This window comes from Bombus flavifrons, chromosome 9, assembly GCF_040668555.2.
Source record: "Bombus flavifrons isolate JBK064 chromosome 9, iyBomFlav1_principal, whole genome shotgun sequence".
In the NCBI taxonomy this organism is placed as follows: domain Eukaryota; kingdom Metazoa; phylum Arthropoda; class Insecta; order Hymenoptera; family Apidae; genus Bombus; species Bombus flavifrons.
The window spans coordinates 11,921,387-11,949,310 of record NC_138450.1 but is presented as its reverse complement, the minus strand read 5'-3'; the positions used below and the strand labels follow the sequence as shown (position 1 = coordinate 11,949,310).

Here is a 27,924-nt window from a genome sequence, read left to right as displayed (position 1 = left end):
ACATGTAAACAACGTCTAATTTCGATCTCTGACTTTTTCTTCTATTTTTAAACGTTTTAAGGATATACGTATCGCCGTTCCAATGTAATAATGACGTAAGTGAAAATTTCGAGATAAACGCGTTACCAGTTTCACGCATATCTAATTTCTCTATTATAAAAGTTTCATAATTTTCCTGGCCACTACATCGCGGTAACGTCGTTATCGAGATATAAATAACCTTGTTGGCTATCGCACTTCGTAGCAATAACGGTAAGTGAGATCAAGTTGTTTATCGTAATCTTATAAAACATTTCCTTCGTCGTTTAATTCCAACTTTTATCAATTGAAATTACTTTTCTTCGTCTCTAGAAAAATCATTTTCTCGCAGTTGCATAATCGTTGCACTGGAACGTCGATGCACGTATGCAGTTTTTCCTGGTTGCGTAAAACACGCAGTATTTGCTTATTCGTACAAATAAAATTGATTACGTATCCACGATAATGATAATCACAGACGAATTAACAGTTGCCAAATATCCGAATACCTACAATCACATTACATTCGAAGATTTAAAAATCCGTTTCTCCTTCGTACATAATAATCGAACACGACGACTACTATGAAAAGATCAAGTCAGATTATTCAAACGAAATAGTCAAAGGTTGAAATGAACGGATAAATGAACATGCAGAGAACACGAAAGAGAAGCAGACGGGCGCCAGCTGGTGTCCCAAAGAACAGTCGATGAAGCGGATGACGGATCATCCCCCGAGGGAAGAAGAAAAATCGCGGATGGTGTTTGGAGATGGAGGACAAACTTCTTGGGCAGAGGTACAAAAAAGAGAAAGCTTTTTAGCAAATACAGGCATCTCTCCGGGTCCAGGAAGACGTTACCTAGGCTCTTCCAGATACTCGTAGAGCCGTTCCTCGGGTTTCTTCGTGCTTTCATTACCGACCAGGAAAGTAACCAAGCCTCGTTGCAACTCCTTCAGTCTTTGACGTCGATCACGGTTGTGCGGGAGGTAATGAACGAAACGAGATATGCGGCAACAAAAGGTACAAATAAAGATTAAATAAATAACGGCTTGTCCGTTTTTTGGGGGGCATGGGAGGGATTCGTGGAATCGTAAGAAGCAAAGAAATATAAAGTGGTTCGCGAAACTACTCGAACATTTGGCACGGAAAATTTTTCCGAATATACTACGCGCGTATATTTCGAAATATTTCGAAATTTTCTCGGTATATCGTAATAAGTTAAAATTTGTTCGTGTTTCGCATAATGCACATCCGTAAAGAGTTTCAGCGATAAGTGTTATGTGAATAATTTCGTGGATTACTTTGTGCAATATTTTCACGTTATTAGCAATTTTTTTCCATCGATAAGAAAAATAGAAGAGGACGGAGTTTCACTGTGTTTCACATGCAAAAAAGATGGCCTCGATAGCTTTCTTTAATTTGTCATGATTATCGCTTAATGAGAAGGTCACGAATTGTTTCCAACTGATAGCTACAATTTTCTATTAGAAAGGAAAATTTAAGTAGAAAAATTTACTAAATGTACCGTTTTTATAACGCGTTCCTATCGTGTTCTTATCAACAACCCTTCTTATCATTCACAGAAATCGCATTACAGCTGTTAATCTAAACACATTCGTGGTTTCGTCATTACGTAAAATCAACGATAAATTAAGAAACCAAATCAAGTCATCGTATTACGTATAAGAAAAAAAAGACAATAAAATTTCGTTCCTTCCTATTTTCCTCTAAAAACCAATAACACGAACATCACGTATATAAATAATTGGATCAATAATGGGAACCGATAAGGACGAGAAACGAAAATAAAAAGGACGAGACGTGACTGGAAAAAAAAAGATTTAAAAAAAGATAAAAGACTGAAACCTTGCATTCTTTCTTTCTAATTAGATTCGCGACGACTGTTGGGAACGATAAGATCGTCGTCGGCGTGTAAAAGAATGTTCGATCGAATGGCGCCGATCCGGGCGTCTCGAGAACGGCATGGCGACCATGTGAAGCTTAATAGGCGATAATAGGACCGAGTATCGACTCGTTCGCCTGGCTACCCAGTGCATCGTTATTATCGCGTACTCACCGTCGTGACGAGAACGGTTGGAGAGAAGCAAGCGGCGGAGCGTGCGCGTACATGGCGATGAGGAGGACCCCGGTCGTCAGGACCAGGAAGAGGAGGATCTTCCTCATCCATCCGCTCGGTACGCTGCCTACCATCCTCGACAGTCTGCAAAACAAATTAATTGCAACTCGTTATTATTTTCGCGTGATTGAATTTTTTCGAGTTTCCTCTTACGTTTTATTAATAATAATTAGCGAAGAGGTGGATCGTTATGTTATGTTTCAAGTAACTGGAAAATAAAGACTATGAAAGTAAAATAAAAATAAATATCGGTAGGTGTTTTAATGGCTGGCGGTATATATAATATCGTTCTTTTTATGCTATGGAATCAAGATGCGAATTAATCGCTCGTGTTCGAAAGAAGAATTTTAAAAGTTACAATAGTCGAATTCTCAGAGTCGTGAAAATGATCTTAACGAGCAAATATATACTATTAAGCAAATTAATTACATCAATTCAATTCTTATAACACGGCTATGTAATAAATAACACGATGAAATAATCTTTGGAATAAATATCAATGTTAAATATTACGGAATAATAGGTGAAACAAAATCACTTTTTTCGAATTAGCAAAGCTCCGTATCTCACGCCAGTACAAAAATAAATAAAGATATTTAGGGAAGATATAATCCAAGCAGAAAATTTTATGAATAGTAGTACTTTTATATTTTCTATTAGATGGTCCGAAAAGTTTCTTTCGTTTTATAAGGAAATAATGGATGCACAACATTTACCGTTTCATATTATTTTATCGAATTACGTATGATCCATTTTGTTCTATCAAAATGAAGATCACAACGTTCGACAGATTAGGTTTCATGTTTGTATAAAGATGCGTTATTGTAAAAGACGTGTCTGTAAAAGAAAGACACTTTTCGGACAACCTAATAGATTATTTGCACGAGAAATACGAGAGTTCGTGAAATATTGATTTCTAAAATTATCGAAGGTAGAGTGCGGTATCGCATCATATTGATTGTATATATTGTACATATTTGCTTTTATATAATATTTACTTTGATATCGATTTTTTTTCCTTTCCTTTAGATTACTTAGATTTTTACACTATAGTCGAGGATGTAAATTATTTATCGAGTGTATCTTTCGCTATTTTGTGACATGGATAAACATAACAGTGTTTGAATTGCTTCCAAGCTATTACCCGATGGAACGTTGCCTATTAAAATAATTTTCTAGCGAATCTTAGCGATTCATTTTCTGAGAATCGATCGACCATTACACTTTCATTTACCGTGGTCATGAACGAAGCCATAAATTGCGAATCTCGGCGAGTCGGCTTACGTTCAAGCCGAAATAAAACTGGCAGAGTTTCCAAGCCTAATCTCGCACCAAGAGATCAAACGATTGACCAACTACAGCAATTTGATAGAAGACACTTGCGTGATCCTCGAATCCAAGACTTTTAACGTTTTAAGACGAATTTTTACGCAAATTCACGTTTTTGACAATGTAATTAAAAAGAAAGATTTCTTTCGTTACTAACATTCTGGATATCTTATATATTATTTCATATCAACTGCATTGTGTGCAATTTTACGTTTACAAATATCCCACAAGTGCATAGAAATTTGCGGTCTAAATATACTTACAAATTTAAGAGAAACTTATTCATCGTTCGACAAGTCATTCTGCAAAAGAGATTTTTAAGTAATGAAAAAGATGCGACTAAGTGAGTCGAAAATGACTGAACTGACGGAGGATTTAAAACGAAGCGGTAGCTTTCTGACGTTAACCGATCGAAGTAAAAACGAATGGAGAATCGACTGGAATTATTTTTTACCTTCGCACATAATTCCGTAAGAATGTATCGAGTACGGAGTAATTGCCCGTTTTCAATGAAAACGGGAAACGGTATTCCGTATGTTGAAGCATCGAGCACCAGCGAGTAGCGACTTATTCCGTAGTTTCGCCTTTACTAACCGTGGACTGTGCACTAACTTCGCCTCGACCGCTATTGCGTATCGGGAGGCTCAAGTTTTCGTGTTAACGAACAACCGCTGGCCGAGAATCGATTGGAACAAACCTATATGGTAAATTGAGTCGAAGGACAGGCGAAAGTTTCACGGTAATTTTATGCGGACACGTCGATTGTCGTGCAGGGGTTGAAGACAGGGGAGACCGATGAGAAAGAGTCGGTTGTACGAAGTACGCCTTTGTCTTTTGTGTTTCTGATTGATTAAACGAGCGATAGCTTCCTTCGTGATATACAGTGAACGCTATATCAATAGGAATATTTCTCTTTCGGGTAATGATCTTTCATAATTTGTTTACGAAAGGCAAAAATCAGTCGTAGATTCTTCCTCCGAGTATTTTATGTTTTATTATTTTAAGAATCTTCGTTGAAATATTCGTTCAGCGGTACGACGATAGGAAAGACAAAAAGGAAAACTTGAACGAATTGCTTTTTTAAACGCGGGAATTTAAACCTTCAAGCTTCTGTAGAATTGCCCAACAAAACGGGGACGTTTTAGCACAAAGGGCGTGCGAGTCGAGGTGTGCAATGCACGTCCCCAAAAAGGGGACGTCTCTTCGAACAGAAAAGTTCTCGTGCTTACAAAGGGTTTTTGTTTCAAGCAGACGTGCTGTTCCATCTCGATACACGTTCCGGCGTCGGTGGAACACGTGACTCACACTTGGGGACCACGCTTTTGTGTAATTAGGTCTCGTGACCCTTTCTAAGGCGTGTCGTGTACCACGAAAATAATTCGTCGTTCCTGGCCAGACAACTGATTAAGAAGAAACCGAGCGCCACGTGTTAATCTTCTTTTAATGGGAGCTGTAATTATAATACAAGCTTGTATTGCATGGAATATTATTTACAAAAGATTTGAGAAAGGAAACACAGTAATTTAGACGACACTGATATTGCCAACGTTGATTTCTTTTTCATTGGATTCGAAGATTTTCCTTCTTAGAATTTTTGACGAACGTTTGATCACGTTGATAGGATTATTTGAGACATCGTATGCGAGCAACGCTTCGGGAAAAAGTAAACTAAATTTTAAAATAATTTCAAATAAATTTTAAAAAGCAGTTGTAATTTCAAGGGTGGAGAATTAACGTTCAATTGAATTCAGAGATTTCGAATTCACAATGTTAGAATAACATTAATTTAACAGAAACGTTACAAAGTTCTAGGAATCTAAAAAATTATCAGATCTGCTTGCCAGATACCGTATAACTATCTTATGTACTGCATATACTGTTTGCATTACTAATTCGAGTTGCAGGCCGCTCCTGTGATATTGTACATGTCTACTATACATTTGTCATGATACTACCATACATCTATCGTGTGATACGTTCGTGTGTAAGTCAGTTGGGAACTTCTCGGGTCTCGGATCGAGCTGATATTCCCTATCATAGAGTAGAATGCTGTTAACATGACTCCTGGCATCAATAATGATACCCATGTTCAGATATCACGTGAGAACCGTTGATCCGTATCCAAACTAATAAAACGTTCTAAATAAACAAAAGAAGCATTCCATCGCGTTATGTCCAGAGACATATATATATCAAATAATCAATAGTAAAACTCACTGGTAGCAAAAGAAGCCACTATTCGCAGGCCTTTGGACGTGCGGTAAACCGGAAGACTCCATCGTTATGTTACAGTTCGATTTTTCCAGGATATCGTTTAAATTGCAAATGCTGAACAACAAACGAACAATGACATTAAACAGCTCGCAAATTCAACTGCAATAACTCGATAAATTATGTTAAGGAATTAGCAAAACACTATGTTTCACAACGTTAGAGGATTCAACAATTCTATAACCCGCGATTCTACGTCAGGTTACCATGTAACTCTTTTTTCTTTATTATCACAGATTATTTTCCAATGGTCGTTATCTCGATGAAAACACCGAATCATAAGAGCACTACAAGAGAAGCTTGGGTTATCACGCTTAACAATGTTATTGTACTTAACAGTGCTACGATTGAATAAGAAGGATTGATAGCGCGTCCTGCGAATCCCGATGAAGCTAACTGAAAGGATAGCGAAACCTCGGGAAGTCTCAAACTCTAATAGACGCAATAACGTTCGGATAAGTGTTGACATTGAATTATCTTCAAACTGATAACGTATCAAGTACGGTATCAATACGATTTTAATTTGATTACGAATTGAACGTTGACATACACATTTCGTATATGCGTAATATAAAATGTGAAATATAATATAATATACGCTGTTCACGCTGTTCTTGGTGGCCACCGGTATCAGTGCCAATATCTTCATGTAACCAACTGCGATGCTGGGCGAAACGTTGGAATCCTCTTCCTTTTGGACACGCCACTTACCCGGAAACCTCAAACAATGTTGGGCCACAAGTATCGTTAGATGTATCGATGCTAAGTGTAACAATGTGAATAGCGACGATTCAGACTGTGGAATACGCTCTCTTACTCTCTCAAGATTCTGGTATAATACGATACAATCTACATGTATAAAATGCAAAAGTGACACACAAATGAGTGACACTCGCTCATCGACGTGCAGCCCAAATTGTTGTACCTAGAAGCGTGATATTTCGATAGAATACACTTTTTATAGCGTAAGCTTAGGATTAGAAAGGATTTTTGGAAACGTGGATCATGGAGGGGTAAATAGGGCGTAGAATTTTTTTATAAAGATACTCATATCCCACAAGTTGCTAAAGTTAGAAACACGACGAAACGAAAGGAAACTAATTGGAACGAAAATTCGAGGATATCGCGGACTACGAAGGATTATGGAAAGGTGGAATGTAGACACCTTGGCCCTGTTAGTCCCGCCACGTCCCAGTTCTACGTCAGTGGATCGGTTCGTCCTGCCACGCGAGGCGTCACGACGCTTCGCGGCGTGCGCCGACGGCGAACGTCGCGGCGTCGCCTCGACTGGTAGCCAGGCAACGCGTATAATATGACCAGCGTAATAGTTTGAAACGAAACGGTCGCGGGAGCGGATCGGGTTCCTCGTCCAACCATTTCTTCCCCATTTTTTTTTTCATTTTTTTAATCTCGCGATCCTTCGTCGTCGTCGTCGTCGTCGTCGACGAGATCGGGCTCGATGGAGAACGGAAGTGGCACGCGAGAGTACCGAAGGGAACCAAGGGAACGCTTGTACGTACACGTCGTGCACGCTTTATGCCGCGTTTCCATCGTGGAAAATACGTTTGGTAATTTACGTCGACTGTATTTGATAGCGTTAGATCTTTTCTGTGAAGAAAAAAGAAAGAAAAAGAAGGAATAGAAGGAATGTTCCGGTATTTTGGAGGTTTCAAAGTATGGTCGGGATTAGATATATATATATATATATATACGTGGAAGTGAGAGAATATTTTGGGTTACAAAGTGCGAGTTTAATACCATTATGGTGCAGTAAAATAATCAAAAATAGGAAAAAGACTTGCGGATAGGATGTAAAAGTATTTAACTATCCATGCAGAATCTTTAAAAACCAGAAGTTTGAGTTAGTATGATGTAGTAGTTTCATAATCTTTTTTCTAGCCGAATCAAGTATGCCAAGGCGATTAATAAGTACATTGCGGATATTCGTGTAATTATAGAAAATTTCAAAGTGAAAAAAGTTACATATAATATGGAAAAATAGAGGAAATATTCGAAGCAAAATATTCATTTAGATATTTCATGGAGGAAACAAATCCCTATCTTCCTGTAGCTATACACATAAAAGTATGAAATTTCATAAAGATCTGCACTCTAGTCATAAGTTCTTCTTCTTCTTTTTCTTCGGTCTAGTCTAAGTCAATGTCTGTTAAAAAATTTATTTCGTAAATTTTTCACGATAAACCGGTAGCCTTCCAGCCTAACGCCATTGCGTCCCACGGTTTTAAGTAAAATAATCAATGGAAAAATAGGACAACGTAGGTAAGAAAACAAAGGGGCAGAAACTTTGTGAAATATAAAAAGGATCGTAACGCTTGTTGTATCATCCATTATATCTTTGCAACTCGATCTTTCTAGTCGAAGTAGTGAGATTAAATATGAGGGCGGTGGTGTAGGTTTCGATCTACCGAGTAGGTTGATGAGTTATGTAGTCATTTCAACGATGAATAACTATCTTTAAATTATCCTTGACCAAGTGCGATCCCAATGCACAGCTGTTGCTAGAAGATTTGAAATGTTGTATCGGTGTAAATCAGGCTTCAAGCATAAAAAATAAATACGACGGAATACGAAATGACGGTGCATGCTTGGCGACGAATATAATGAGAGACCGATGATAGTAATTATTCGTGATGGTTTGATTGCAACCGATTGATTGTCGTACATGCACGTTACGTTAAAAAGAAAAAAAGAAAAAAAAATCGCGAAGAGAAAGAAGTACTTGACGATGTTGTACATATTTTGGAATACTTCAATTTAATAATAACATTCATTAACGGGTGAATAGTTGCGTGATAATCCGTTTTTAATTACAGATTTCATATTACATCATAAACTTTGTATCTTTTTATACAACATTAAAAAAGAAAGGTCGTCAGGTATCGTTTCATAGTCCGCTAAGCTGAAAGTTTCGTCAATTGAGTAGGCTTGGCATAAATCGATCGTATACCGGTGAAGGACGAAACAAACGGCGCAAGAACTATAAAGAAGCTTTGTTCGTTCGAATATTTATCTTGCATCGCGTGCATCAGACATTTTATGCAATAAAAGGAAACAAAATACCTCTTTTATACTTTTTCCAGTTCCACGAAGCTTTTATCGAATACGCAATTTTCTAACCTAAGAAATCTAGGCTATAGATGAAAAACATAATAACACATTTCCTGTTCTTTGCGAGAGAACAGTTTTGAACCTCGTTATGTTATCAATCTTCTCCGCGTCAAAGCTGCTCTTCCATTCGATTTTGCAATTAAGTACGTGTCTTTCACTCATCGTTTTCGACATTTGTAACGATATTAATGACATTAGTTAGGCAGGTTAATATTCATTAAGTTAGGTAAATACATCTGTTTATAGTCACCGAATGTCATAAAAATCAGAAAATCAACAAAAATCCACTTATTACATTTTCTCCCGTTAAAACTACAAATAGAAAATTAGTCTAGAAGAATATATTTTTAAATAAAAAATTTGTCGAACAATTAAGATCAACCGAAATAAATAAAGTGGTCGTTTAAAAAAATTCTAATATCTAAAAGTAGAAGTTTGAAATACGCTGAATGAAAATCGTTGAAAGAGAATAGAGAGACAGAGAGAGAGAAGCGAATGAAAAATTCAAAGTCGCACGAAATCTTGATATACACGACGCACCATTGGCTATTTTAATACCGTGTCAAGGAGTTAATTATGCATGCTTGTATTCAAGATATTCGCTTTGTTTTCCATTGGGGCAATGTGCGTCTATAAAACTGGGACGTATTTTAATTTCCATATGAAATTCCTTGTATTTAATCTTAATCGAAGCTTTCCATTCACCTCGCCTCCATACTAATTTCTTTCGTCACGATCGCGTATTACTTTTCCCTGACCAATTACAGGTTATTAACTTCAATCTAGCTAATCCTCGGCGATACGTTTTTATTAGCAGAGTCGGAATAAAATCGGAATAAAATTTAATCGAAGGTGAGATTAACTTTTATAGCTACTATTAGCAATATTACGATGGATATTACGGTTATAAGAGACTAGTTTTCTCAATAGTTTTTAGGATTTTTCTTTTAGGAAATGTATTCTTTAAAATCAGTTAATATGTTACTGATTCTCTTACGTCAAAGCTGTTAATAAGATTATTACACATCTAAAATCGCAGCAGAGTATACGAGACTGTTTACATATTCAATTACGAGTCACAACGACAGACCATTCTGTAAAAAGTCTACGCGTTTTATAATTTTCTTTATATTTTTCTCTCGTTTCAGCCTTAAATTGCCCTGAAACAAACGAACTACTCTATCGTTTTCCTTTGTGAAAAAATCGAACCGCGGAGCGCAGCTGATCCACAGGCTTCGCAAAATTATCTCGTTGTTCGATCGACAGCACGCTAATGTTCCAACTTTGTTGATATACAAGATATCGAAGTAACGTATTATCATCTACATCGAAACTGATTCTACCATTAAGAAAAGTACGATTCTAACCGACAAAACAAACGAATCCTATATCTGCTAAAAGTGTAACTTCACATACATATATCTAAGATTTTAAAATTTCTTTTATGCTTTGAGCTTCTTATAACAAAAAAGTTCTTCCACATCTTAGGATCTTTTTAAACATTTTATATCATAGAATATCCCAAACCCGACTTTCTTAAAAATATCTTTCGATATAAATAAAACTATAAAAGAAAACAGTTTGTTCCTGTTCGTGCTACCATACGAGGTCAACTATCGCGGAGGAACGCGGACCAACAGGTTGGAAGGGAAGGCGAGGACAGGGGATCAAAGGCTAAAAAAAGACGAATTAAAATTGCGCAGGTAGAGTCTGCGGTATGCGACAAAAACGAGCATTTTGATCGAGGAAAGCCAGGAAGATCGAAGGCCGAATAATTCGATGCAAATGCGTCAGGCAGGCATCGAAACGACACGACGGTACCACCAAGCTCGAGTATATCGTGACTACAACAACACGCTCCAAAATGTCCTACGGCTCGAATCCATCGGTGAAAAGGTAAGGGGTGGCTTTTAGCTGGAATCTCCGCAAAGGGCATGATCGATAAACCACGACACCATTTTCAAAAGGTTCTTGTACGAATATCGTTTTAAAAAGTAGTTGTGTCTCAACGATTGACTTAGAGGAAATCGTGAATCTCAACAACGAAAATGAATTCATAAGGAAAGCTTAAAGCGAGAGTTCTCTATCTTTTTCCTTTAGGAAATTTCAAACAACTTTTATATCTATCTTTATTATAATTTTAAAAACAGTTAAGACGATCCCGATTAGTCGAATAAATTAAAGCTAACCAATAATACGCTTACAAATAAAATAGATATTTTCCGTGGCTCTCTTTAGTCATTGTTCTAAGAAATCTTTATATATCCAGCTTTACGCACACGCTAAATTATGTTTTTAGCTGGTGAATTTTTTCGATTACGTTATATCCAATTTTACGCTACACGCGTATTATGTAGCTATTATCGTTGCTTTTCTTCTACTTCTCTCTTCATATTTTCTATTCTCCTTTATTTCTTGCATCATGTATAGATATATACACAATTGTGCGTGTATCTTGGCTTTACAATCGTTCTATTAATAAATGATAACAATGACAAGAACCTATTGTAAATAAACACTAAGGTCTATCCTTGTCATAAATAAATCTCAAGCTCGTCAATTTCGATAAATATCGACGAATCGTACAGATTTGTAGACAACGTCGAACATCGATGCTTTATCAGGTTTCTCAGCTTATGTAAAACGTAAGAATTCAATCGTAAAACACGATACGCAAAGTGGTTCTTAGAACAGGCATAAAAGTGGACAAACCGTGTGAGAAAAGGAACGTTTCAGGACCGCGTTTCGGCGAACGATGACAATGCTGGCCGCTATGGAAGCTACTTCGAACAAGCGTAATATCACGAACATGTATGAAGATGCCATTTTACCAGAATACAATGTCACCACGACAGCAAGCGGAGCGGCTAGTAAGACGAGTCACTTCGAGACCGATTTGCATGGGAATGTTAACATTCTTCTCGGCGGGTGAGTAACCGGCTTTCGATGCACGATACTCAATACCGGTCGATCGATTCGATCGGCGATACACAATCCCGCAATCCACAGCTTTCAACGACTTTCTATCGTCACACGGAGAAACTCTACACGTGTTTTCGATTTAGTCGAACGGTATCCCGCGGTAATATTTTGTCCTATTGTACCTTGGCGGAGAATTTGCCTGGAATTTTCTTCGATGAAATAATGCAAAATTTTTCTATGCAGAAATAAACGCAGAGAATTTATTTAAAATTGCTTTTCTACAGAGTCATAACAGTGAACCGATTGTAGATATTTGGCCGTGGAATCTGATCATTGATTTATCGATGAATATTTTTCTATATCGTTACGTTAATATTACAAAGAATTTAGTTTCAAGACTGTGAGGTATTTATTTTACAATATCGCGGGGAATTCAGCCAGCGTTTGTCTATAGAAAGAAATTTACTTTAGATATTTTCCTCTGCTATGATAATATGGAATTTATTTGATATATTTTCTTGCGGAATCCCATCATCCAATATCTTTCCACGATACTAAATTTTCCTTTAAATATTTCTCATCTAATTAGAAAGGAAGTTGAAAAAGTTTATTTTATATTTATCTTATTTTATGGAAATAGATTAATTACGGAGAGCCTAGTTGCAACATTTTTCTACGAAATCTCTGTGAATTTATATTAAACACTTTTCTACGGAATTACGAAGGATTTATCTGAAATGTTTCTAGGAAAGTTCTATCATTGAATATTTCTGTCGGGAATCAATTTATTTATTTAGATAACCGTAGAAAATTTATTTCAACTACTTCTAGATCGAGCGACCTTTAATTGAACCATTTTTATGATGTTCGAGTGCTATTAATAGCAATACGTTTCAGGATGAGTTGTTCCAGCTATTTGTATTTTCAACGGCTTCATTAACTCATCGATCGGTGTTATGTAACAACGAACGACGTAAATACGCTTTATTTAAATTTTAAATTATCTTCGTAACATGATTAAACAGAGAATCTGATAAGGAATAATTAAGGACGCCGGAGACGAATTTGCATAGGTTTATTATTTTTAAATCACTTGCAATTTATAATATTAATCAACTAACGGCGTCTCTTTGCTTGATTAAAGTCCACGCAACTTTCATACGGTTCTTCCCTGCAGAGCAAAGAAAAGATAACATCCGGTAAGCACGATTTAGCCTCCTTTCTATGTTATAGACCGTATTTACTGAGTAAACCACTAGATCAGTGTTTCTCAAACTCGATTAGCATAAGCAGCGAAACTTCATCATCTTCTTCAACTTCTTACGCTACAAACGCGCAAGTAACTTTTTGAAAAAAAAAAGAAAAAGAAAGTAAACAGAACATACCGTACTTAGTATAGCGAGCCTTCGTATTAAAAAACTTCGCGAAACTTTCATTCAATATCGAACATGTCATCGTAGAAACACTAAAATCTCATCGAAGAAGAAGAAAAGAAAATTCGATGGAAATTGAAAGAGAAGATGCTCGGTCGGATCTCTCGACGAGTTTATAAATTTCGCAATTTCAATTTGGAATAAACGTAGGACGTTTCAATCAATTTTCAAACAACTTTAGAGAGATTCTTTAGAGAGAAAGATTCTACGCTCGACTTGATTTAAATCGTTCAAAATTATTATGATAAGATCGTTATTTATATAGTAAAGACGTAGCAAAGAAGGAAAGAGAATTCGCGAATCCTCGAACGACTGTAAAATTCGACAAATTGTATCAAAACTGACGTCGAAAATTTTGAAAATATCGTCATAAAAATATCGCAATTGCGTAATTTTGATTGAAGAAATAAGTCGAGTTGGCTCGTGACTCATAAAGAGAACGGTTTGCACAGGAAGTGGCTCCGTCACCGTAATAATTGCAGGAACAACTGTATTACAGTAGCCGTGATCATTTAATACGCGGCGTATCGTAAACAACGGCCATCGAATCACCGGTTTGCCACGATGGTGAAGCTCGTGGTCGCAGAAATCGTCTCGACGAACCGTGAAATCGCAGACTCGTCCTTTTATCCGCGTGAAACGACTCTCAACGACGGAGACTGTTGCTTACCGTCTGCCATTACGCTCAAGTTTCTAACTTTCAAAAAGCGTTAAAGCCATTAAGGACACTTTGAGGATTAGTGAAAGCGATTATCGCACTCGCAACAACAATCTCCAAGTATAACATTAGCGAATATTAGCCACACTGATATTTTGCTGTCTGAGTTTGTGTTAAATCAATCAGCGACAGATTTGTTTTTTTACTCACTTTTTTCGGAGGAATAGCTTCTTTGACATCTGTACCTCGATTTCGAAGTTTCTTTTCATTTCTGTCGCCTACAATATAGAGGGTGATTCGTTTAAATCGATTATTTTTAATATTTCTAGTACTTTTTTATTTGATATGATGTTGCGGGCAGAAAGGGTGGAGTTTTAAGGGATGCTAAAAGCTTTTTAAAGGAACTCGTGGCTCGATCAAACTACGAAACAAATTTTTAAGAATATATTATACCATTGAAACGATATTAGAGCGATCGACTTAAACGAAATGTTCTAAAATATTGACATACACTTTTTACTGTGATTGGATAGGCAATAAAGACGAAACGAACGAACGTCAACCCATAATTTATATTTCATTCGATTAACTGTAGCTGTTTATCAGGATACGTTACTTGAAAATTATTTTCTTCATTTGTCACGGTGTTGCCGCCAGTAGAGAATTTCTATTGTAAATATACAAATGAAAAAACATTACAAATAGATTGATATTTACATAACTGTTGAAACAAAAACTTGTCGGTATATACTTTACTTTGACCTTTATCTTATACCTATGTTTTTGAATTATATGTATTTTCTAGATTCTTATATACATATTTAAATTTCTTTCCTCGTATAGGTAAACAAGTTTTCTATTACGAACAATTCAGGATAATTAATTCACGAGAAATTTACCTTGTATTTTAACATACGCGTTTCTATACGCCGCTATATTTCCTGCACTCTACGCGTGTTTTGCATATTTACATTTCCTCTGAATCCGCCATACGTAATTCTCCCATTCATAAGCAACCAAAATTTCTATTATAAAAGTCTTAAGAATACGTCGTTTAATTCGCGATAAAAATTCACCCTATAAGAGAGGCTGCACGTCTACGAATCTCGTCTAAAATCGATAATACGATGAACCGTGGCTGAAGATGATTTAAAACGGCCACACAACTATGAGGGAAGAGGTTGACGCGCGATAAATATACGCTCGATGGTCTCATTTCTCTCTTGGCTACACGCTCACGTTATTCTAACTCGCGGCACGGGCTCTGTTTTCTTGCAGGGCGATGCTCAGCGGCGTGATTATGGTCGTCCTACTGATGTGTTACTGTTGTCACAAGAGCATCCGGAAGAACCGACCGCAAGAGTACCCGCAATACTGGAGGACAGAGCCAGACGTGCATAGCCTCGAGGTCTTCACCACGGAAGCGCACGCTGCTGTGAGTAACCTTTCTCATGATGCACATCAAATTGCTTAATTGACACGTCTTTATACGAACAGACGATTTATTTCACGTTGACCACCACCATAACGTTCTTCTGAAATAAAAATTTTCTTCTCACAAGGTGAAATTTTCATTTATATAATGGTATAATTTAACAGAGACGGAAGGATAATTTCGCTAACGTAAGATCGATTGGCCTGTGTAAAAAATCTGACAGCGTAGCTTCTTCGATTGTTTCTCATCTGACGTTCAGAATAACGACAATGACGAAAAATAGACAAATAGAAATAAGTCGGGTCAACGAAGGGTTAGTGCACTCCGCTGGAAACAATTCGACTCGAGCAAATATCACGAAGGCAAGCAGAAAGGGTTAACGATAGCAAGATCTCACTTTGAGAAAACGACGGTCGTAATTTCAAGCATTTATCAACGCAAAGTACGGTATACACCGTGTTCATTATGATTCGCGTTCACGAACGTGGTGCACTTAAAAGGCACGTTATGTAAGATTCAGTTAAAATAGCACACGCGAACCGAAGTTTCCGTGGCCCGATCAGATCGAGTTGGATTTAGGTGATGGTCGGATCTACTCGATCGTTCTGAGAAACGGATATCTTATCCGTGTTTCCCGACAGGCTATAGCTAAAATCGGTAGCCTCGTTTTCGACGAAAACCAACCCTGTTCAGGTTAATCCGGCCTTGTGCTAAGCGCGATACGAACATATTACGCGATGATTATATTATGCAATATAACTGACTAATCGCGCGATGCTCTATCATTTGCGGTGAAATCGTTTGCGGTTACCCTGGCTAAACTAATACGATCCTATCGATCAGAAATCTTCGTTTCACGCTTGGCTCGGCTTTCGTTCGCACTCTTATCCAATGAAAACTGTGTGTTACGTCTCTGTCGAAAGACTGACAATTTTTAGATTAATTCACGAGGAAAGTTAGAGAAGCTGAAAGTTAAAAAAGTAAAAAAAAAAAAAAAAAAATGAAAATTTTAAGTAAAAGTAAAATAGGTCATCCTCGAGGAATCCCTACCGTGATATCTCTAAGAATGTTTCGTCTTATACGATTAATACGATGTTCACCTTTAATACTAACGTTTTACGTTAATTTGATATTAAAGCCGATCTTTGCAATTTAACTGATTCGCGAGAATACGTATATATATGTATATCTATACCGATGAAAATTAGATAAACGTTCTTTTGGTAGATCTGCCTGATGCGTGACGAATATTCCACCATAGATTGGCCAGATTTCGCACAAATTAAATAATTACTCGCGTATCGATTATATAAGCTTTAATTGTTCATTGTTAGACACGTGGACATTAATCGTCTAGCGTTTAAACGCTTATTAGCATCCTGCCTCGTGACTATTTCGTTCGAATCGCAGACTTGTTTCTCATAACGAAATGAGGCTCATCTCGTTTCGATCTCCGCCAAGTTCTAAAACTAAACTCTAAAACTCCTCGATATTGATGTTCGTTTTTTCAGTGCTGCGATAGACAATCGACAGGCGAGGGAAACTTGGACGAGAGCACCTACGGAGCCCTTTCGTGTCCTGTGACGCCAAACTCTGGCCCTGGACCACCACCGACCTACGACAGTCTGATCTTCGACTCAAGAAGCCTGCCCAACTTCATCGACAAGAAGCCCGATGGTGCGGAGACGCCAGGAATTATAATCCCTTCTATGGTGTCTACGTTACTAAGCTTGAGCACGACCGTGAGATCCACGGAATGCAACGAGGCCACGGAACAAGAAATCTCCGACGAAGGATTGCCTTCTTACGAAGCCGCCTTAAAGCTGGACGCGAACGGCTACGTGTAACACCGGCGACCGACACGCCTCTCTGATCCCCAAGAATTTTACGATCCTTCGAATCGATCGCGTTCCTTCGCGTATCTGTCTTCAAGTAGAGCAAAGAGATTGGAACGTCGAGGAATTGGAAAGAAGGAAGTTAGGTCCATTGATTTTTCACTTTTGCGCCTCCACTTCTCTTCCTACGTTTGGGAAAACCTTGCCTCCTTGTGTTTACAGCGTGGCGAAGGGAAGCTTTTTCGACGGATCAGACTGCGACTCGAGCAAGACCGTGTGCAATTGAAATTTCTGAAAATTAGAATCCAAAGGAACAGGACGAGCAAAGAGTGACACTTGGAGTGGAGCAGTTGGAGGATGTTTGGAAGAGAAGTTTCTAGTCTTCGTTTTTGATCTCGAGAGAAGAATTCGTCGAGCAACGAAACTGTAAGTTGACAAGCATCGGACGCTTAGATCTAATTCCGGAATTTTGAGAAAACAGAGCGAACTTGTCGAATCAGGATCGAGTAGTTTTCAATCGATACGTTCCAAGTTACTTAGAAGGAAGATGCAGGCGTTCTTTTTTTGGCTCCGAAGAAGAGAGGTTTGTTTCGAGGAAGAAATTGAGATAAATAGAAGCACCTGTGGATGTTCGATCTTGCGATCGAATTTATGGGAGACGAGAAATCGTTCGATGGAGAATAGGTTGCAATCCATAGGTTCGAAATTACGTGCCTGGCAAGAACGATCTTCGCCTGTGATTTTTAAAGAAGAAAAGAGCCGTGAGATAAATATTTAGGACGACATTAAACTTCTAATAGAGTTTGCGACGAATGAAAAATTACGTATCGAGTGATATGGAACAAAAGTGCTTCAGGCTGTTTGAGAAAAGAAAGAAAACAGTGACGGTTGAGATGAAGTACGCGAATCAGGTATCGATAATCATCGATTTTTTTTGAAACCGTGAGACTCGACCTGTGAATTATTATCTGTGAATATAATGTGATTAGATGAATGTTGATTTGTGTTTGATTAAATCGAATACCGAAACTCGAGAATTCAGCTACATCGTGCAACGAACGTATTCCAAAGAATATCCTGCATAATATCTCATTTCATACCATTTAGAAACTCGAATTCTCATCAATTTTCATGTAACGTGTAAACCTGCTCTAAATAAATGCGAGAAATATATAATACACAAGCGTTTGAGAAACCAGGCGTGCTAATTGTTCCAACTATCCACAGTGTTAAATGTCGGATATATTCGTAGCAGCTGACGGACAGTGAATCCGTCGTAATGGCGTAAATTCGCGTAAATAAAAAGACAGAAACAACGATATCCGTTGGACAGATCGCGATCGTCGTTAAACTTCTCATCGGCTGAAATAGTACGCAGAGAGCGCAAGAAATCGATGATCTTATCCTTCAGCAAGTGAAGGCCACTTTAGTGGTCCTCAACCATATCGTTGATCAGCTTAAAGACCACTTTAGGCGGGCATGAATTACGCCTTCGTTTATGGTCGTTCGCGGAGCTGATCGAGTGTCGCGAATTCGTCTATGTGTTAGTTAACGTGGCTGGTCGGAGTCCTCGAAACGGCTTATGAAAACATATTTCTTTTGTCGGCGAGGAAAACACGAGAAAAAGGATTGAAAGAAATTTTGGCGAGAGGTTTGGATATCGATAAAAATGTGCAGCGCGAGGATTCTATTAATCGAAGGAAACCAATCTGACAAAATTGCGCGATAAGCGAGAGGATTTAATACATCGTTCTCTGAGAGACGAGAAATTCCACGAATTTGGATTTGTCACATTTCTTCGATGATTTATTCTCGTTCCGAAAAGAATATTTTTAGTTTCAATGGTGAAAGCAAGGGAAAGAAAATTAATGAAAATATCGCGAGGTTCCGATAACGACGAAAATATCGAACGTTTTCTTTTAATCGAAGAAAATCAATTTGATAAAATGGACAAAACAGAGAAATAATAAATAAACGGAGTGACTCGATATCGTGCTTTGAACAACGACGAATTCTGTATCTTCGAATTGGTAATATCTCTTCTGACAATAGATACGATAATATATAAAAACAGCGATATGAATTATTCGATTCGAGCGTAAGACTTGTTCCTTTTGAAAATTAACAAACGACGAATATCTGACGAATTGTTTAGAAATATTTGTCTTGCAGAGGAAAAATAGTTTAATCTATTCCCAATTTCTTATCAAGCAAATAAAATATCAGTTAAAACATAAAATCATAAGCACATTTTAGTAACGATATAGTATATAACGAAATGATAAAATTCCACTTTAAAATTGCAAGTGTAATGAATTATTATCTGGCTTATCAGTCAGAGACTAAATAACATGTTATAATTATAATGCAAGCATGTAAATTGTCTCCTTAATGTCAGTGATTACGCGGTGACAAGTTAATTTCAAAGTGTATTCCCGTGTTTCAGATAGTTATTGCTTATCTATAGTTATTTCATTCAACGAATTCCGAAACGTGTGACGTCGGGACCGGATACACATTGCAATCCAAGATAAACGATATGTTATCGTCGAGCAGTATGCAAAATTAGCATAAAACTAATCACCGTGGAGTTTGTGACAATCCCTCGAGACAGCTAATGCCATTAACCGACAAATTAGTTTATTTGTTTATTCATATGTTTCCTCCATAGCGTATAATAAAACGATACGTATTAATATAACTTTGTTTTACACTCAAGTCTTTTGCATAAATAACGTTTTTTATTTTCTTTTCTTAACCGCAATTATTTAAAAAATCCCAGCTGATAAATTAGAAAAAGAAATTGTTTCTCTTAAATCGTCTCAAACTATCTTCAATTTCTGTCTCGATTATATTTTTATTTTTTATCGATATCCGTGTATTTTTCCTCGTGATTCAAGCGTAGTTGAGTACGTTGTGCATAGAGTGAAATCATGATAGTCGTATCTCGTTATAGAGCTGATAAAATTACAAAATGTTTCGTATTACGCATAACGGTGGTTCATCGAGTGTTTTAACAACACTTCAAATACTTTCACGAGCCCTTGTAATTAGGGTAACGTGTACTCCATGATATCTCAAGTATCGTATTTCTAATATCTACGTATAAAGGCGTTTAAATAACCTTTAAATCGCGTAATATCAGTATAATTATTAAAATACGGTAAGTTGATCGTAGATCGTTCGTTATCATCTGGAATGAAACTATTTACGAGATCCACGGCTACCTTATTTAAAAGTTCGTGATCGAGAGTAGAAAAGTTTCGGCGTGTAATCATTTTCCGATCTTGTCGGTTGGAAAAGAAGGAGGGTCGGAAGTTCAGCAACTACCCTCGTGAACGGTTCGACGATTTCCGGTTGGCTGCGAAAGTGGATTGCCATTCGTGACAATAAATTATTTCACGCCCATTAAAGCAACCTTTTTTGTCACGACGGAACGTTACGAAAGAGGAAATCGTAAAACGAGCTGTGAAACGATCCGCGATGTTGTAAACCCGTGCTTCGCTTCTTCGAAGGCTTATTTCTTCGAGAGGAAAGACACCGATTGTACCAAGAAAAATTTCTATCGATCAGTGTTTGGTATAATATCGATCGTAACTTACGATTATCTTCCAGCTCTCTCATAACTAATCCATTCCATTATTTTTAAATTGTCATTACTGTTACCTAAACGAGGCTCCATAAGCCTCTGAAACCTGATTTTCAGTAGATTATGGTTTTCGACTAATTACAGCTTTACTTGGATATCGATAATCTCTCGTATATCTGACAATTCATTCACGGCATCGCTTTGGAATTTGTCAAATCCGGTAAACGAGGAAATTTGAAAAATTTCTATCAATCAGTGTTTGGTATAATATCGATCGTAACTTACGATTATCTTCCAGCTCTCTCATAACTAATCCATTCCATTATTTTTAAATTGTCATTATTGTTACCTAAACGAGGCTCCATAAGCCTCTGAAACCTGATTTTCAGTAGATTATGGTTTTCGACTAATTACAGCTTTACTTGGATATCGATAGTCTCTCGTATATCTGACAATTCATTCACGGCATCGCTTTGGAATTTGTCAAATTACTCCAACTCCGGTAAGCAAGGAAATTTTCTACCAACGTTCCAAGCCAAAGGATATGAAATAGAAGAGTTGCATAATATTTTCTACTTATAGAATATAATTAACGTAATTTCAATAATCGACCATTGGATATACGTATCGTGTCGCCTAACGCATATTTACAGGCCGTGAACAATCGAGAAACAGGTCGTACGAGTTCGCGTATATTTCTGACGCACTCCAAACAGGAACGTAATATGTTTCGATTAATTGGCCTTGCCGTAATGGTGCCACCGTCTGATTCATTATCCACGTCGACCGTTCGACGACAGAATAATCGCGTGTTTTACAACGTCGCTGGATTTCGGGTTTAAACAACGAACCGGAGAAAACCGGTTGGCTTTTCACAGACTTCCACCCTATTCACCCCTTGTTCCGTTGGTTTCTCGTATTTTTCTCCCATCACTTAATAGGATATTTTCGATTCAGGCGACTTCGTGAAGCGTGTTACTTGTCTTTTATTCTGGTGCACTCTCATTTGAAAAAGAACGCTGTTCTGTACACCTAAGTATCTTCGTGAACGTTTAGATATTATTTTATTGCCACGAGGTGTAGAGTATTCGAAGAAAGTATTCGAATACTCGCAGAAACGTCTGACGAATAAATATTTACGATTATCTTCCAGCTCTCTTATAAATAATCCATTGGATTGTTTTTAAATTGTCATCGTTGTTACCTAAGCGAGGCTCGATATGCCTCTGAAATTACTTTGAAATAAATCTAAGACATTCTGAAATTTCATAAAAGCCAAAACCTAGAAAATGTGAAATTAAACGTATCCATACGAACTTTGATTCTCTGAATTTTACGTTGAACCGGTTTGTACAGTAAGAAAAAGCCAAATATTTTCTCAGCGAGACGAAGACGAATCCTTTCCTGCCGAGCCAACTAATTGCGAGAAAACGTATTTGAATCGTTGATGAAGTTTTACGCGATATAAGAAAGTGGTAAAATTTTCCATGACAAATATGGATATCTTCGTAGAATATTTACATAGAAATCATTGTTCTCTGTGAGATTAATTTCTAAGGGTTGTAAATAGCAGAGGTGTAAAATATATTAAAATTACACGAGAAGAAGTAACCGAAAGCAAACGAAACGAATTAACTTTTGTCGGTCTAACATGCGTTCTGTTCACGAGCCGGATAAGAAACTCGTTCCATTTCGGTTCAGATAGACGAGTTGCTTGAACAAATAACCGATCCACGAAAGTACTAGCGGAAAAGACAATGGCACGCGAGCCAAGATCGTCTCGAGCCGTTTCCTCGTCTCGTGTATGCCCTCGAAACGGTGAAAGCGACTAACAAAGAACCGTGTTGTAATTATTTTAGCAAGGAAAGCCCGTGCCGCGCGAAATCACAGCAATCGAAAGGATAATTCGCGAATTCGCCAGATAACTATTCATCGTAATCGAAAATTAAATGGCCACTTTTTAAAAAAGGAAATTTAGTTACTTAGTTTGTTACATTTGGGAAAATATTCTGCAAATAATTCGTACGTTTTCTAACACATTTCTTTCCCTTTTATATACAAGAACAAATTGTTGCTATGTTATTTATCGTTTATCTACGATAAAATTATCCGAAACAAAGATTCATTGGTATTAAATAAAAAGCCAATTGATGCGACAAGAACTCTCGATGGTATCTCTTTTTCTACAAAAACATCGAAGCTATATTGTGCTTTTTAAGGTAGGTGTCATAAATATTTATCTGTAATATTTAATCGGGTTTTTTTAATCTTCTACGGATAAACAAATTTATGTATCAAAGTTATTTATCGGTCCTTTAATTTTCAAGTTCCACGTTTCCGAAGATTACGTTCGAGTAAAATTCCAAGCCAACGTTAAGAGACAGAAACAAGCGAAATGTTATAACGAGGACAGCACGTGATAATAAATTACGAATCGATGTGAAATTAAATAGTACAAAGTTCCAAGGCATTCAAGTTTCATGGAACAATTGGTTCGCTGGAACGATAATAAACTCACGATTTATACCAAGACCATTTTGCAATTTCCTTTAAAAGCGAAACACATTCGGTAGCTACAAGGCCAGTCGTCGAATAACGAAGTAGCTACCAAGGCGCGTGTATTACAGTATTGCCAATTATTTGCCATTTTTAAACAATATCGTTGGAAAATGCTCGAGGGATGAACTTAATAACACGAATTACTAGCAAATAGTTTTGTTCGATCGATTATCGAAAAAATAACGGTTCCCGTATCACGTTATTCTTTGGTTAAAATACGATCAGGTAAGCTAATTATTATTATACTGCAGAGTTTTATGCATCTATGAAAAGTTTAAAAGCGTAAACGTGCAGAGAATGCATATACGTTATCGCTAATCAATATCCGGACATTTTACAATGCATAAAACAGTGGATGAATATTAATGAAATACAATAATACGATAAAACGTAGTCAAATGATATTGCAATAAATTCGACATTTATATTCGTAATGATAAAGCATAGAAGTAAAAGCGAATCGATAATTCAGATATTCCTTTTGGAGGAAGAAAAATATAAAGAAATATTACAGAGGTAATTATTGGACAATAAATCAGGCAGAAATTAAAAAGCACGCAATTTATGGCTATTAAAGCGTCATCAAATGATTTGCTGTTAGCATAAATTCATTAAAATAATGATAAACTTTAACCCGTTTATAATCAAGCTGCGTTTAAAGCACATAATTTCGCAGATAGTTGCAAGCGAATATAACGATTCTACGCTCGAAATATTGTAAATAAGTCGTTAATTAACGATAAGTTTATTTGTTACGGGTAACTGTGATTTAAAAATTCACCGAATTCTATCTTCTTTGATTTATATTGTTCTGTAATTTTCTACCGAACGATTTAACCATCTAGTAGATAAATATTGACAAATTAAATAAATAATAAGTAAATAAATGTTTTCGTTTCTAAGTAAAAGGAGAGCAATTCATTGTGTTTGCGATTCATTAGTCAACCATGATAAACGAAGTTTCGACGGAGCTAGTATCACTGCTATTGACTAGTTTCTGCGTCAAAGACTTTATCATGCCTGCACGCGTTCAATAAATCCGGCCAAGTACGTTCTTCCGATATTGCGCTCGATTTCATTGCCCTCAAAACCTTGAACAATGTTATTAATTGTGCAACTCATCGCGGAACTGCTTCCTTGTGTGGCTGCACGATCGTCCCATATTGCGTGGGTGGTCAAGAACAATTATGAGAATGTGCTACATGAGAGAGAAATGGAGGCAGAGAGAAAAAGAGAGAGAGAGAGAGGGAGAGAGAATTTATCAGTCCGTGTATTTTTCTTCTTCACTGCTTTTTTCATTTTTTGATGTTGCGAAAGACTGCCCAGGGTTATCGGTTTCAACAGAATTTAGATTTACGATAAGAATTATGGCGAGTTGACAATTCTACGAGCATTAATTTCCAAGATATGGAAATTCTAATAACAGGTATATACTTATATCATCGCTCAAAACCAGCCAGACGCTGGTTTATTTCTCGAAACGAAAGAAGCTTAAGGAAGAACACCTTTCTTTTTACAGATCTTTTAATTATAAATCAGATTACGAAATTAGAAATTACGTCATAGGTTAGAGGACTGAACGGAGGATAACGAAATTACAATGAAGTTAATAAAATTCTCACACGTGACTTTTACGTTAAAGGAAGAAAAGACAAAAGGGCCAACTTTCGTAAGTCAGAAATCCAGCAAACAAATATCCTCAAATATTTTGGTCTTCGTTTGGACAACAAACTAATCTGGAAAATACAGACGCGAGAGAAAATGAAAGAAATAAAATGTAACAGGGAAATTATGAACAGTTTCATAAGCAGCAACTCCAAACTGAATACAAACAGTAAACTGCGAATCTACAAGACCATCGCCAAACCCATATGGATATATTGAATTCAAATCTGGAGCATGGCTGTCAAATATCCTAAAGCAAAGAAAATAGACAGTCTACTGCGATCGTTTGTTCCAAGAAGTATATTAAATGCACCGTGATATGTAAGAAACAGGAACAGATAACAGATAACATAAGGAAAAAATTCCAACAGGAAATTAAAAGATATCCCAAAGCACATGAACACGGTATAAAAGGCCACGAGAACCAACTTGCGAAAAGTTGTTACTTTGGTTTATCCAGAAGCCTCGGAAGGAGACATCCTTTGGATCTACCTATACCCAAGTATCAACAGTTGATTTTATACCGATACAACATTAACATTTACTCTAGCGATTATAATAAATGCATCGAAAAATACGTCGAAAAACCGCGCATTGTGTTAAAGTATTGCCATAAGATAAACGCAAATAATTGTAAATATAAAACTAGGAATATTCGATAAAGGGGCATTAAAAAAAAAAGAAAAAAAAGGAAGAAAGAAAAAAGAAGATTATAAGTTAGATTAGTTTCTATAAGATACATTCTAATTAAAAATTGCGGATAAAACAAAAATTATAAATTTCCACCGAAAATTTTATTGATCCGCAGGGTTCCATTCTCCCGAGATCTCTTCAAGATGCCCAACGAGAACTCATCTCTCGACGAACGATACAATCATAAGAAGCTATACTATTTTCCTTCTTGCGAATTTCCTTCGTATTCATTGAGAAAGGAACTCGAGCCTGGCCTAGTTCCCCGATCCACCCTCTTCGTGTATATTTCAAACAATGTGAAAGGACTTCGACTCAGCTTCATTCTTCGACTACTGATACGATGCCTACCATACAGCGAGTTACAGAACAGAGAGTCGACCTCTATCTAAGAAACCTGTTATTCTAAACTTGTTCGTTCGAAAAATGACGAAAACGTAACCGGCGTTCGTCTACGATCGCCGGATTGGTGTTGCCATATTTCAGAGCCTCGCTTTTAGATAAAAAGTTCTGCAACGTTTCTTGTTTTCGTCGACAGATAAGAAACGTAGAAACTGCGCGTTGCTTGCATTCGCAGGAAGATTTTGTTAAAGGGAATTGACTTTGCTTCGTAAATGGAATTGGAAGGTGACTGGCCAACAGGCTCAAACTCGATTAAACAGACTGTACCGTCTTCTGGTGCTTGGCCTGCAAAACTCGAGGTCCTCGCTATAAAATACGTCCTGAGTTGCAGATGCGCCGATTGAAAGCTCGCAAATTGCAGAGTTCAATTCCGATTCGTTACATCGACAAATTAGTTATACAACGTTGATAATGCTCCTCGTTAGATGTTGGTATGAACTATGGTTTGGATAAATAAAATAAAATCATGGTGTTTCTTGGTGTAAAACTTGACAGGGTAGATCGGATACTTTTAACAATTATACGCGGAACAGGACAAAGTCTGTTTTCCATCAGTCACGTTGTATCGACCTTCGAACAGTGGTAAAATGAAGAAGAATTTGGAACGAACGAGTTGGGAAATAATTGTCTCTTTATCTTTGAGAATTCCAGCATTTCTGCTATCAGACGCAAAAGATAATTCCAACTTTTTACAGGAAACGAATATTAATAATTGCACTACGTATGACTGCGTTTAAAACGTGAAACTTACGGTACTACGTTTCACGGTTTGCTCTTCATCTCTTCGATCTCTTCAAAAGAAAATTACCAAAGCTTAACCTACCAAAGTCCGGATAGTACGATAATACGATAGCAAGCCTAATTCAAAATCTACGTTTCTATCTACGGAAGCTACATCCTACTCAATTCTAGTTCTTGCAATTTTTTTTTTTTTTTTATTTATTGTCTATCGTCACATCTGCTGGTAGGGTATTAGTGATTAGGATATTAATATAATCACACGTATTCCTTACATGTATAAATATTTAAATGGTATTTGCGTGCTTAATTTGGTAACCGTAGTTTGTAATGTTAATTAGCAAATATTTAGATAGCTCTAAAATAGTTAACGAATTAATTTAGTTTGTATAATTACATGTATCTATTTCTTTTAGGCAACTTAGTCTTTTCATCTTGTATTCTGTCAGTTAGAAATGATCGCATATTGTTGGGTATTTTTAAGTTGCGTTTCGCGTCCTCAAATTTGGTGCGCTAGCAAAGTAGATGTCCGAATTTTACCGTGCCAAAAAATTTCTGGGTCGACAATGCACAAACGCTACCAACTGCTTCGAATCATCATATATATAGATTGTCTAGTTGGAGATCAAAAAGGAATACGATAAAAATGTTAATTTCGATACCATCGTTGTTGAGAGACGTGTAAACGATTTGCCGACAAGGTTATCTTTGTAGAATGAAATTTCCCGGAAACACGGTGACAGTTTGCCCCGTGGAGGTTTAACTTAATTTTAATCTAATTCTAATCTGGAACTAACCCAGATTCTGCCGCGTTTAAATTGAATTAACCATCATTTCCTGGTGTCGTGTCATGAGCGCATTAATTAAATAATGATGAAAAAATAGGAGAAGATGTTAACGTGGTACGAACGTGAGAAACGTTAAACAGGCTTTAGATTCGTTGCTCTGAAGATTTGTTCGTGATTTTCCATTTTAGAACGATGTAGGATCAGACAGTACGCGAACAAATTTTTTAAATCTTTTCACCTTTACGAAGACCGATTTCAATTTCTCGAGCAATTTAATGCGACAAAGTTCTTGTGCATGATCCTTAAATCTCTTATTTTGAAAATT

The 27,924-nt window shown here is 36.9% G+C and overlaps 2 protein-coding genes across 7 annotated transcripts in view; one reads left to right on the top strand and one right to left on the bottom strand.

The window, feature by feature from the left end:
- The window catches only part of fdl (fused lobes), a 36,968-nt gene that overhangs the window by 6,343 nt on the left and 2,701 nt on the right, over positions 1–27,924 (bottom strand). For 2 of the 5 annotated variants that reach the window (XM_069119699.1, XM_069119698.1), the window contains 3 exons: positions 14,109–14,176; positions 2,097–2,240; positions 878–976 (listed from right to left, as the gene is read on the bottom strand). In XM_069119699.1, coding sequence (XP_068975800.1) covers positions 878–976; positions 2,097–2,240; positions 14,109–14,167 — 302 coding nt within the window. In that variant the 5' untranslated portion in view covers positions 14,168–14,176. The remainder of the gene's footprint in view (positions 1–877; positions 977–2,096; positions 2,241–14,108; positions 14,177–27,924) is intronic. The other 3 variants (XM_069119701.1, XM_069119700.1, XM_069119702.1) reach the window with 2 other exon arrangements.
- On the top strand, positions 7,113–17,859 carry s-cup (spermiogenesis-related protein stanley-cup). Of its 2 annotated transcripts, none has more exons than XM_069119704.1 (4): positions 7,113–7,268; positions 11,622–11,813; positions 15,177–15,333; positions 16,845–17,859. In XM_069119704.1, the coding sequence occupies exons 1-4, from the start codon at positions 7,216–7,218 to the stop codon at positions 17,178–17,180; spliced, it is 738 nt and encodes a 245-aa protein (XP_068975805.1). In that variant the 5' UTR covers positions 7,113–7,215; the 3' UTR covers positions 17,181–17,859. The 2 variants fall into 2 exon arrangements, with proteins under 2 accessions (XP_068975805.1, XP_068975804.1); XM_069119703.1 differs by lacking the exon at positions 7,113–7,268 and adding an exon at positions 10,610–10,781.